This window comes from Geotrypetes seraphini, chromosome 11 (genome assembly GCF_902459505.1).
Source record: "Geotrypetes seraphini chromosome 11, aGeoSer1.1, whole genome shotgun sequence".
Classification (NCBI taxonomy): domain Eukaryota; kingdom Metazoa; phylum Chordata; class Amphibia; order Gymnophiona; family Dermophiidae; genus Geotrypetes; species Geotrypetes seraphini.
Genome location: NC_047094.1, coordinates 125,733,552 through 125,746,309, shown reverse-complemented (window position 1 = coordinate 125,746,309; position 12,758 = coordinate 125,733,552). Strand labels below are relative to the sequence as shown.

Sequence of the window (12,758 nt, the reverse complement as noted above, 5' to 3'; positions counted from 1 at the left end):
ACAGGCCATTTAAATCTCAAGGGGGGGGGGGTGTTTTGGACAGGACTAGGGTGGACTTATCACTTGATGTGTTCTTGCAATAATGGAATATTGTAGAAAACATCCATGGGAAAAATTAGATGTTTGAGGCTAGATCTGTTTTAATAAGTGTCAAAAAGCAGGGCTGTAGAGTCTAGTCGGAAACAAGTTTTGGGCTGTGGAGTTGGTGAAAATGTGCAGATTTCAACTCTGACTCCTCATAATAGAGTTAATTGTATGCCATGCAAATATTATAATACTTTAATTTCTTATTTCACAGATAACCCATTTGTTTCAAGCCATGTTTTACTTTTAGAATATATTTTGATATCAAGATCTTTGATTACAAAATGTAATATATTTTATGATAGTAGTGAAAGTGGCACCTAGAGAATGACATGGGGACAAAGTATGTCTTTGTCCCCATCCCCACCTCATAAACTCCTATATAGATATAGAAATAAAGGAACTGGAGTCAAAGTGGAGATACCATAAATAGAGGAACTGGAAGGTTTTGTGTACTGCTTCCACTGCCCTGCCCAAAAAGGTGCTCAGACTGACTAGATGACCACTAGAAGAATTAAGGCATGACCAACCCCCCCCCCCCCCCAAAAAAAAAAGGTGAAAAAAAAGTACATACCAACCTGTATGACAGCTTTAGATGTTATGGCCTAACCCAGTGGTGTCAAATTCGTGGCCCGGGGACCACATGCGGCCCGCCGGGTACTATTTTGAGGCCCTCGGTGTGTTTATCATAATCACAAAAGTAAAATAAAACAATTTCTTGATCATATGTTTCTTTAGTATAAATTACAATATTATTAAGACTTAGCCAAAATGAAAGATTTATAAACTTCAGTGTAACCTTGGTTTACGAGCATAATTCGTTCCAGAAGCATGCTCGTAAACCAAATTGCTCGTATATCAAAGCGAGTTTCCCCATAGGAAGTAAGGGAAATTCGGAGAGAACGAGAGCCAGAAGGCCTTGAGCATGTGCAGATGCTCAAAGGCCAGCCCAGGCAAGAGGCGGGATCTTTCCTTAACTGGCACCGACACGCAGCAGATGGGGTAAGGAGCTTGTTTGGGTGGGCGGGCGGATGCTGCTTCCAGCACGGGGGTGCGATGCGGTTCTCGCAGGGAGTGTTCGTGGGCGGGGGGTGCGATGCCGGTTCGAGCAGGGGGGGTGCTCGTTTAGCAGGACAGTGCTCATTTTGCGAGTTAAGGTTTGCGGGAGTGCTTTGCTTGTCTTGCAAAACACTTGCAAACTGGGTTACTCGCAAACCGAGGTTCCACTGTATAAAGAGTTTTATCTCATGCAAAATTGTCATTTCTTTAATAAGACATTAACTATTTTTTCTGAGGCCCTCCAAGTACCTACAAATCCAAAATGTGGTCTACAAAGGTTTTGAGTTTAAGACCTCTGGCCTAACCTATTAGAGCAGTAAACAGATCCCTGGAGTATCCTAGTGGTTAGTACAGTGAACTACTGTATAAAGATAGGGACCTAGGCCTATATCCCACACTAAATAGTACAGTTGTGGTGGAACATGTGAGCCCTCTAAAACCTACTGTATCTACATAGGTTACACCTGCAAGCATAAGGGCTATTGTGATGTAAGATGAGTACAGTAGGATTTTGCTGGGTTTTGGAAGGCTCCCCATACAATGTAAGGGGGTAACGGTGAGATGTGTATTTGGGACCTTTTATGTGAATTCCACTGCAGTGCCCCCTAGGGTGCCCTACGCTTCTTCACAAATGTATTCTGTTCTTCTCTTGACTATTCAGTGTCTTCCTCACCATCTGGATTCTGTAATTCGCTGACCATCCAGCCCCTTTGATGTAAAATATTCAAGTTTATACTGTAACCTATTTGTAACCTGTAAACACTGATTACTCAGTGACTTCCTACCTGTTCTCACATTGTAATTCGCTGACTGTATAGCTCTCTTTCACTGTAAACCGCCTAGAAGTCGCAAGATTATGGCAGTATAGAAAAAATAAAGTTATTATTATTATTATTATTATTATTACTGCTCTGCTGGAATGTCTGTGTGGCTAGTCTACTAAGAATGCCTCCCCCCCTCAATACATTCTAATGGCTTGTTTTTGTTCATTTTTCCCCTGGACGTGTATGGATTTTTATGAGAGGGGAAAATGGTCCTAAAAGATAAACAGAGCTCAAAGACATCTAGCAAATGGCCATTTTTGAAAAAAAGCTGGACATTTTTCTGGTTTGAAAATGGTCATTTTCTCTACTGGAATTTTGGGCATTTTTTTCTAAAATCGGACATGGACATCATATTGAAAATGCCCCTATATGTCTATTTTAGTGGTAGAAGTGGTAGTATCTCTGGTGAATCCTCTGCCTTGGAAAGAGGTTCTTTACAAATGGCTCTTTCTCTAGACTCAGTTTTCCAGAAAGGGCTGATAAAAGGTAAATGGTCACACAGGGAGCTGGGCTGAACCCTTCCCCAATGGGATTCAACTAGAAAACAGATAGGCATCCAGTCCACAAAAGCCAGAGTGACAAAGAATGAGTGGGCCAAAAGATGACTAAAGAGTCCAAAATGAATTCAAATATCAATTTTATTTCTCAGCAGTAGCAGAGGCTAGTTTGGTACACCTCCACTTACTCTTTACCAGTGGCGTACCTAGGGTATGTAGCACCCGGGGCCCATCATTTTTTGACACCCCCCCCCCATGTAAAAAAATATTTTGTGTAATAACCATGAAATGGAATAAATGGTCAGAATAGAAACAGGCAGTGAAAATTTTCTTTTATTGAACCTCATATATGTAACCATTATTCCAAACATAACATAAATTATGTCTGAATTGTCATGACATCAGAAGTACATTTGGAGTAGTTGCAGGAGATACTTGGGACAGTTCTGATTGTGTTAGTTCGGTTTTATGAGTTTTTTGAATAGAAGGGTTTTTATTTCTTTTTTGAAGGTTTTGTAGTCTGTGGTAGAGGTCAATAGGTTGTAGAGTTGGGAGTCGAGTGTTAGGAAGTTGTCGAACAGTTTTTTTTTCTTTTGACAATTTTGGTTGGAGGGTATGTGAATGGTGCGTGAATTCTCCTATGTCTGGTTGAGGTGGATTGAATTATTTAGCTGAAGAAATTAGTTATCCCCCCATTCCACACACATTAATTCTCTTCCATTTTTGTTCCCATTATAAAAAACACTGATAAGTTCCCAGAAAAATATACATTAAATTAAGAAGTAAAAACAAAGGCCCCTACAGATGAGAATATAACATAAGAATAGCCTAACTGGGTCAGACCAATGGTCCATCATGCCCAGTAGCCCATTCTCATGGTAACCAATCCAGGTCACTAATACCTGGTCAAAACCCAAAGAGTAGCAACATTCCATGCTACCGATCCAGGGCAAGCAGATACTTACCCCATATACTATGGATTTTTCCTCCAGGAATTTGTCCAAATCTTTCTTAAAACCAGCAACGCTATCTGCTTTTACCATAACTTTTGGCCACTTCATTTTTAAGCTTAGATCTTTCCTTCCAAACAGAGACCTTGCTAGATGTCAAATACAGAAAGAACAAAGTAACTTCACAAGGACTTAGCTGTGCAGGAAATGTGAATCTCCTCATACACCCACCATATAGTGCAAAAATGTGCAAAGGTCTGCTTTTTTCTTTCGATCACTACATAGCCTAATGCCACACAAGCAGCGCTGTTACAAACATATTCTGAAGGTCAATGCTAAGGTTAACAAAGTTTCCTTCCTTGGACCAGAAGGAGATACTGATAAACCACTGGAAGAGATCCCAAAACAACACCCAAAGACCCACTCAGTGTGTGAACCAGTTGAGTGGAGTGGACTAACTGGGGGGTGGAAATGGGCCCGGAGTTTGCTCAGCAGAATTTCCCAGACCACCTCTTCCTCTCAACACATTGACACGCTCCCACCACCACCACCACTAGGAACACCTCACCGGGTAGGCCAGCAATGCTTATAAACTTTATAAAACACATTATTATATTTTCTTATAAAGCACATATTTTAACTGAACTCTGATATCCTCAGCCTTGCCATTCACAAAAATAGAAGGAAGAAAAGTTCCCGTTTCCTGCTGTCTCATATCCCCGGCCTATACAATATTTTTCTTCTGCAGACCCTTCAAAAGTCTGACCAAATCCTCATTTCACTTCCTTTATAAAGTACTGAGGATGCCATCTTTCCCCAATCCCAGGTCCTAAAGTCTAAGATAGTAGCGCAAACTAGTGCTGCCCAATTCAGGAAAAAAAATTTTGATTCGATTCAGCCTATTGAATTGGTTTTTCGATTCAACTTTCCTGCCCAATTAGGTGTTTATTTTCAAACATCCTAGTGGGTTTATTTTATAGCTTTTTCACCTCCCTTTGGCTTCTCCTAACCACACTGGCGCTGTGGTGTAATAAAATAAAGAAACAAAAAGGACTTTTCCTCTCTCTGTTAAATCCTAGCTCCAGCTCTGGCAGGATACACATTTCAAATCTGACATATTGTAATCACAAAACAGAAAATAAAATTAGTTTTTCTAACTTTTGTTGTCTGGTTATTTTTCAAATCTTGTTGGTCGAAGGCTCTGGTTGTCTTCTGATTACTTGCTTGCCAGGGTCTCCTTCTTCCTTCTTTCTGCATGCTAACCATCCATCTGCCATCTCTGTCGTCCCCGTTTCTCTTCCTTCCCCATCTTTCCTTTTTTTCGTCTCCCTCCACAGATCCATCTTTTCTTAATTACCCTTTCATCCAGCATCTCTCCCTCCTTCCCCACCACCCCAGGGTCCATCATCTCTCCCTTTCTTTTCCCAACTACCCTCCTATCCAGTATCTCTATCCCCCCCTCCACACCATCCCTTGTGTCCAACTTCTCTCCCTTTCTGTTCCTTCCCTCCCTAAAAACCATGGTCCGTCATCTCTCTCACTCTTCTCTATTTTCAGACCCATTATTTCTTCCCACCCAAAGTCCAGCATATGCGCGTCTTTTTGAACCCCCCTCTTCCCTCCGTGTACTTCTACACCAGGGCCCCCCTCCTCTGTAGGCCTGTCCCCCCCTTAAAGGTCTGCATCCCACCCCTGAAGGCCTGTCCCCCCTTGAAGGCCTGCCTGCCTGATCCCTTTGAAGGCCTATCCCCCCCTTGAAGGCCTGCCAGCCTGTCCCCCCTTGAAGACCTGCTTGCCTAATCCCCTGGAAGGCCTATCCCCCCCTTGAAGGTCTGTCCCCCCTTGAAGGCCTACCTGTCTGTCCCCCTTGAAGGCCTGTCCCCCCCCCTGAAGGCCTGCCCCCCCCCTTGAAGGCCTGCCTGCCTGTCCCCCCCTTGAAGGCCCGTCCCCCCCTTGAAGGCCTGCCTGCCTTATCCCCTTAAAGGCCTATCCCCCCATTGAAGGCCTGCAGTCTGTCCCCCTTGAAGGCCTGTCCCCCCCTTGAAGGCCTGTCCCCCCCTTGAAGACCTGCCTGTCCCCCCCTTGAAAGCCTGTCCCCCCTTTGAAGGCCTGTCCCCCCCCTTGAAGGCCTGTCCCCTCCTTGAAGACCTGCCTGCCTGTCCCCCCCCTTGAAGGCCTATCCCCCTCTTGAAGACCTGTCCCCCCCCTTGAAGGTCTGCCTGCCTGTCCCCCCCTTGAAGGTCTGCCTGCCTGTCCCCCTTGAAGGCCTGCCTGCCTGTCCCCCCCTTGAAGGCCTGCCTGCCTGACCCACCCTGAAGGCCTGATGCCCCGCCCCACCCCGAAGGACCACTCGCCACCAACCCTGAAGGACCGCTCATCCCCCTGGCCTCCCCGCACCACCTACGATAGAGAAGCAGCCCACAGTGGGATCGCGATGCCAGCAATCCCTGCGCTGCTTCGGCGCTGCTTCCTCTGCCGCGGTCCCGCCCCTCCTCTGATGTCAGAGGAGGGGCGGGACCATGGCGGAGGAAGCAGCGCCGAAGCAGCTCAGGGATCGCTGGCATTGCGATCCCACTGCAGGCTGCTTCTCCACTGCAAACGGTGCGGGGGGGCCGGGGCGAGAATCCGGACGTCAGGGGGGAGGGAACCGGATGCCAATGGCTTCAAGGCCGGGAGCACCCCCTCAGGGCTTGCACCCAGGGTGGACCGCCCTCCCCCACCCCCACCCCCGCCCTCCTCCCCCCCTTGGTACGCCACTGCTCTTTACCAACAGGATTCATTTCAGATGCTTTTCCTGAGTAGCTGGTCTACACTTTTATCCTTATTATTTTTCCTCTGAAAGCAGTGTGGTGGTCTGGCCCCTGTTCAAAACCCTTGGAATCCGTGCAGCAACCGATACGTGTTTTGTTGAATTCTTTCCTTCTCTTGTGTACTGGCTGCATTAGTCTTAAGCTCCCCATGCTTAATGTTGCAGAGGCCAGGGAGTATGAGCCAAAGACAAGGCCACTCCCATAAACAAGACTTTTATAGTTCTTAGTTTCTTTCTACAGGCGTGTCTTTTCCTACAGCTGTTACTAGGTGAAAGGATCAGCCCTGGTTTGTAGAAATTACAAGATCTTTCAAAGTCAAAAGTTCAGACACCTGACAGAGATCACACCAAGCTGTGTTTGTTGAACAGAATCTGTATGCCCTCTACAAATATGAATGAGAAATTCGCACACAAATTTATATCTCATGCATAATCATTATAGATATCCTGAAAACCTAATTGACTAGGTGTGTCCTGAGGTTTGGTTTGAAAACCCTACTCCTGGATTCAGTTTGACAAAGACTTAAAGACATAAAGACTTCCCACTTGGGAGATTTATAGAACAAACCACACAGCTCTTCTCTGACATCATGATCTTTGTTAAGACTTGCACCTCATTTCCTCTCAAAAATATAACAACGGGTCTTAAGGAGTGAGCTGGGAATTCCTCACAGTGAAAATAGAGCAGGAAAATAAATTATTTACATTGTCCAACGCGACACGGACAAGAGGACATGGTTTGAAGCTAAGGGGGGACAAGTCCAGGACAAATGTCAGGAAGTTCTGCTTTACGCAGCGAGTGGTAGACGCCTGGAATGCTCTCCCAAAGGAGGTTATTAAGGAATCCACTGTGCTGGGATTCAAAGGCAAATTAGATGCACATCTCCTTATGAGAGGCATAGAGGGATATTGGTAACTAAAACTACATCAGGTGTATACCTGACTGGGCCTTCGCGTGTGCGGATCACCGGACTCGATGGACCATGGGTCTGATCCGGAGATGACAGTTCTTATGTTCTTATGTTCTTATGGTATCATTTTTACCTAGAGACTTCTATCCCTACAAGGGGAGTTTTGAAGCATCAAGTTCAAAGGCTGCATCCTGGTCTTAGCCTAATTTTAAGTCTTCTTTCTCTTTGACTGCAGCTGAATACCACATACCTGGGGATCCCGGAGCTGGCAGCGTTTTTCAATCACTCTGCCGTGACTGCATTCAGGTGAGATGGAGATCGGGATGGGATGGATGCAAGGGAACAGAAGAAACAAAAGAGATATTCAGGAATAGTTCTTTATAAATAGGCATGAAAGGTGCTAAAAAGACACCCTATGGTCTATACCAGTGGTTCCCACCAGGCCACCAGGCCAATCGGGTTTTCAGGATAGCCCTAATGAATATGCATGAAGCAAATTTGCATGCCTATCACTTCCATTATATGCAAATCTCTCTCATGGCAAATCCTACATAGAAAGTTTACTGATTTCTGTTGCCTTTTTTTAAATTAAATTTAAAAAAAATATAATCACAAGTATACATTTGCTACAAAAAAATAAATCAAATAGTAACATAAAAATAAAACATACATTAACATCTTAATTGTAGAAGAAAGAAATGGTAATTATTCTTAGACCACAACTTAAGGGCAAGGCAGCCTAGAAAGAGTATAATAAGGGGCAAAATAACATATTTGTTAAACTTAACAAGAAACAATAATGAACCTCCTCCTTCATCTTACTTCACTCATGACCCAACTTTCTTCAACTCTAGGAAGTTTTAAGTTGTTCAGTCTTTAAGAAAACATATTTAGCGCTAGCAAAATAGACTAAACGTTTACAGGGAAAGACAACAGGAAAGTTGCTCCCAAATTCCTCGTTTCCTGCCTTACAGCAAGAAAAGCTTTTCTTCTTTCCTTTGTGCTTAAGACACATCAGGATAGAAGTACAATCTCGTCACAGCATTTAAATCTTTATTCAAAGACGAATTAAGCTAATAAAGTAGCCCTCTCTTAGTAAAAATAGACAAAATGTAAATCTTATTTAAAGGGGAAATAGCCTCAGGGATAAACTTCAAAATCTCTACTGGGTACTTGTGGAATATGTTAACAGGTATTGTATGCAAGAGGTGTAGGAAATTTCATAAATCATAAATTGTCTCCTATTGTAATTTTCCAATTGGATCAGAGTCTTATCAAGTTTCAAGTTTATTAACTTTTTAATATACCGACCATCACCAAGTATCTGGCCGGTTCACAATACAATTTATACAAAGGAAAACAAAGATAAAATTTAAAATATAAAATGTGGTGGGTGAACATTAAAGACATAATTTGACTAACATGAAGGTGAGGATATGAGGGGAAGGGGGGGGGAAGTTACATATTCTGGAGAAGAGAGGGAAATAGTGAGGGTAGGGAAAAACATATTGGGTAGGATCGCTTTAATTAAAGCGGTTGGCTAAATAAGTTGAAACGAATCAGTTGAAAAAGAAAAATGATAGGGAAAAGGGTGGAATAGAGGAGAAAAAGGTAGGCAAAGATTGAAAAAGTAGGGTAAGTAAAAGAGAGAATTTAGGAGAGAGAGAAAAAAAAAAAAAGAGGGAAAAATAAAAAGGTGGAACTAAGAACAGACAAAAGCATCTCGGAATAAAAATGTCTTCAAATTGGTCTTGAAATTATCTAGATGTTGTTCTTCTCTAAGTTGTTGTGGTAAAGCATTCCATAGTGTTGGGGCGACAACTGTAAAGTTTGTTTTCCGGGTATAATAGAATTCTTTGATTGAAGGAATTTGTAGAAGTTTTTGGTCTGCTGATCTCAGAGTACGTGGAGAGTAATGGGGGATGAGTTTCTTATAAAGATATAAAGGCTGGTGTGCAAGATTTATTTTAAACGTAAGCAGAATGATTTTATAGGTTATGCGATGTGTAATAGGCAACCAGTGTGCCTCTTTCAGTAGTGGGGTGACGTTATCTTTGATATAGTAGTAGTCAGATTTCAAAGAAGACATCTCTTTCTGGACAATTGAGCAAAATATTCCTGCTTATCAGTAGTACTGGTAAGCTTACTGTTTTAGGCAAAAAGAGGTTTTAAAACAGCAAGTAACTTGGGGGTGATGTGATACAATAAAATGATCCTTAGATTCTACCAGAGAAACAAACCTTTTACGTATGAATTCTGTAACTTATTGCTGATACAGAAGGTACATTTCTAGTTTTCTTTTGATCTCTGGCAAATATCATGTATTTTTGTCCTTATTGATATCCGATATACAGTGTACTCACATTTTTTGAGGATATTTTGCTGTCATGTATTGTGCATGTCAGCCAGAGGGTTTTTGCAGAGCATTCTGAGAGCTTTGTGTATGTGCAGGAGGCTTCCTGTGTGATGTAGGATCTGCTGCTCTTCAGGTTCCAGCATAGTTTAAAAAATAATTTGTGTAGCTAGAGTAGATATGACCTTCTTTGGGTAGGTCTTAAGGGGTGTCCAACCTTTTGGCTTCCCTGGGCCGCATTGGCCGAAAAATTTTTCTGGGGGCCGCGCAAACGCTGCAGCAAGACAGGGGAGGAAGCCGGCAAGACGGTAAACACCCGGGGGCAGCAGAGGAAAACACTGCATCGCCCTCGACCGGGGCCGCACAAAATACTTCATGGGGCCGCAGGTTGGACACCCCTGGTCTAGATCATTGTTCTGCTATTATCCGAGAGACAATTACAGACAAATGTCAAAGTTTTATTTTCTTTTAGTTTATAAACTTTTTTTATTGAATAATAGTTGAAGTAGATAGAACTGGGCAGGAAAGAGGGTATCTTTTTTTTTTTTGTATTAGCTTTTTCGGACAATTTCACTTTTTCTGTCTAGTGAGGACAGTGGCCCCAGAGAGGGGATGCCTCACTAGGGAAGCATAAGACCTGAACAAGAGAGTGAGTGCAATCCACACACTGATGTGTGAGAGAGAAATGTAGATAGAGCCAGTCACTGGAAACATCTCCTATATGAATATAAACCTCCTTGAACCAATCTCTCCAATTTAAGGGGGAACATGATGCCTAAGGAAACCATCTTGAATTGCTTAGGTCTAGGATCAGGGCAGGATTAATTTGTCGAGGGCCCCTAGCACACAAGTCCACTGGGCCCCTGGCCCCACCCCACCATGCTCCTGCCCCCCACCCACCCCACCAAGCCATGTCCCTACCCTACCCTACCATGCCCTGTCCCGATTTATTTACCCATTTTCTTATTTACTTCTTTATTTCTACTTTATTTCTTTTTTATTTTAAAATTCAAAACAAACAACAAAGATTACCATACCAGTGCCAGTGTACAGAGGTAGATTATAGGGATGGGATTAGAGGTAAGTTACAAAATTAATCAGGGACCACTGTTCAGGCACTGCTTAAGGACCGGTGAGCAAGATGGACCTATGGTCTGACTCAGCGGGGGCAACTTCTTATGTTCTTATGTTATGTTCTTATCTCTGAACAAATTCCCCCTTCCTTCCTAGAGGAAGAGATCTTCAGCTGGCAGGGCTTTGGGAAGCCAGCCAATTTATATTTTGCATTTCGGTAGGAGGCATGGGGCATGGCGGGAAGAAAATTTAGTGCCCACCATTTTATTGGACTAATACATTTCTCACTTAGCTTTCAGAGGTTAAAACCTCTTTCTTCAGGTCAGTAAACTATACTGATGTTACAGTATCTCTGTACTGACCTGAGGAAAGGAGTTATGGTCTTTGAAATAGTAAAAAATGTATTAAGATTAGTCCAATAAACAGGATTACCTTATTTCTATTTTCTATTAATAAACGATTATCAACACAGCTACAATAATACTTTATCCTAAAGCAAAAATAAATAAATAAAACAAATATAATTTTTTTTTCTACCTTTCTTGTCTGGTTTCTGTTTTCCTCATTTTCTTCCTTCCATCCACTGTCTGCCCTCTTTCTGCCTCTTCCATATGGCATCTGCTCTCTTTCTATTCCTCTTCCAGAAACTGTCTGCCTCTCCCTTCCATCTCTCCCCTCCCCCCATGGTGTGGCATCTGTCTTCTTCCCTTCCATCTCTCCCTCCCAGCAGATTTTAGCATCTCTCTCTCTCCTCCTTCCCCCCCCCCTCTCAGATCTGGTATCTGTCTCCTTCCTCCTGTCCTCCCCCAGGTCTAGTATCTGTCTTCTCCCCTTCCCTTGCTCTGGCATCTCTCTCTCCGCTCCCTTCTTCCTGTTCTTCCCTGGTCTTCCTTCTCAATTTATTTTCTACTTCTGTCTAAATTCCTTCCTCAATTTCCCTCTTTCATTGTGTCTACCTATAGCTTGCCACCTCTTTCCCTCACCCCTTCAAATATCTAACTCTATCCTCTTCCCCCAATCCAGCATGTGCCCTCTTTCCTTTCTCCTCCCCACTTCCTTACAGCGTCTGCTCCCCTCTCTCACCCACCCATTCAGCATCTGTCCCCTCTCCCCCACATTTCCATTCAGCATCTGTCTCCCTCTCTCTACCCCTTCCATCTACTGTCCAACCTCTCTCTCGCCCCTTCCATCCACTGCCCTCTCTGCCCTTTCCATCCAGTGTCCGCCTTCTCTCGCTCTTCCATATGGCATCGTCCCTCTTTCTATGTCCCTTCAATAAACTGTCTATCCCGAGCCCCTTCTCTCCTTTGTACAAGATTCATTTCAGCTTCACCCCTCCATTTTTATGTTTCCACCCCTTCCCCTATGCTCTGGCATCTCTCTCCTTTCCTTCTATCTCTCCCTCCATGCTCTGGCAATTCCTCTCCTTTCTTTCCCTCTGGTCAGGTATCTTTCTCCTTAATTTCCATTCCATTCCCTTCCCCCATACCCTGTCATCTTTCTGCTCTCCTTTTCTTCTATCTCCCTCCCCCTCTATCCTCTTCCAGCATGTGCCCACTTCCTTCTATAATCAGGTTTTTTTTAAACTCACCAGAATGATTGGTGCTGGAGCATGGTCTGTTTTGGCTCCAGTGCCGAAATTGTTGGATCACAGGTTCCTGCTGCGATCCAGAGGGCAGGAGAAGTGATTGTGATTGTGATCATGCTGGGTCAGCTGGATGCGTCGCGGTTCTGTGGCGAGTTTTTGGGACTGGCCTGATGTTGCAGAAGGCAGCAGCAGGCCTTTAAGCAGGGCTGAAGAAGAGCGTGGCAGTCAAGTTCCCCGCGTGGGCACCAGGGAACATCGGGAGAAAGACACATGCGCGAAGATGCCCCAAAGTAGGCCGCAAGCCTGGCTAAGGTGCGGAAGTGTGCCAAAGACTCCTAAGGGGCCGGGAAGAGCAGAAAAGGCCTGGGGAAGCTAGAAGACAGCATCGGGTAGATGTTTAGACCCCAGCCTGGTGGGCACTGGGGTCTGGAAGAGTAATTGGGGCCCGAGTTGGGGGGGGGGGGTGTTTGCTGGCAGGCATTGGGAGCATGCTGGAAGGCTGGGCACCCAGCATCACAGAGGGCATGTTTATTTGGTAACGAGAAGGGAAGCCGGTGCGCACAGTGATAGGGCCCCGCGGCCTGGGTTCAGTTCATTTGTGGGCGGTGG

General features: G+C 44.2%; 1 protein-coding gene across 3 annotated transcripts in view; it reads left to right on the top strand.

Moving 5' to 3' along the window:
* LOC117369338 (suppressor of tumorigenicity 14 protein-like) overlaps positions 1-12,758 on the top strand; it is a 66,295-nt gene that overhangs the window by 7,790 nt on the left and 45,747 nt on the right. For 2 of the 3 annotated variants that reach the window (XM_033963795.1, XM_033963793.1), the window contains one exon: positions 7,370-7,440. The exons of the other annotated variant lie outside the window; for it this stretch is intronic. In XM_033963795.1, the coding sequence (XP_033819686.1) occupies positions 7,370-7,440 (71 nt within the window). The remainder of the gene's footprint in view (positions 1-7,369; positions 7,441-12,758) is intronic. 3 annotated transcript variants of the gene reach the window in all.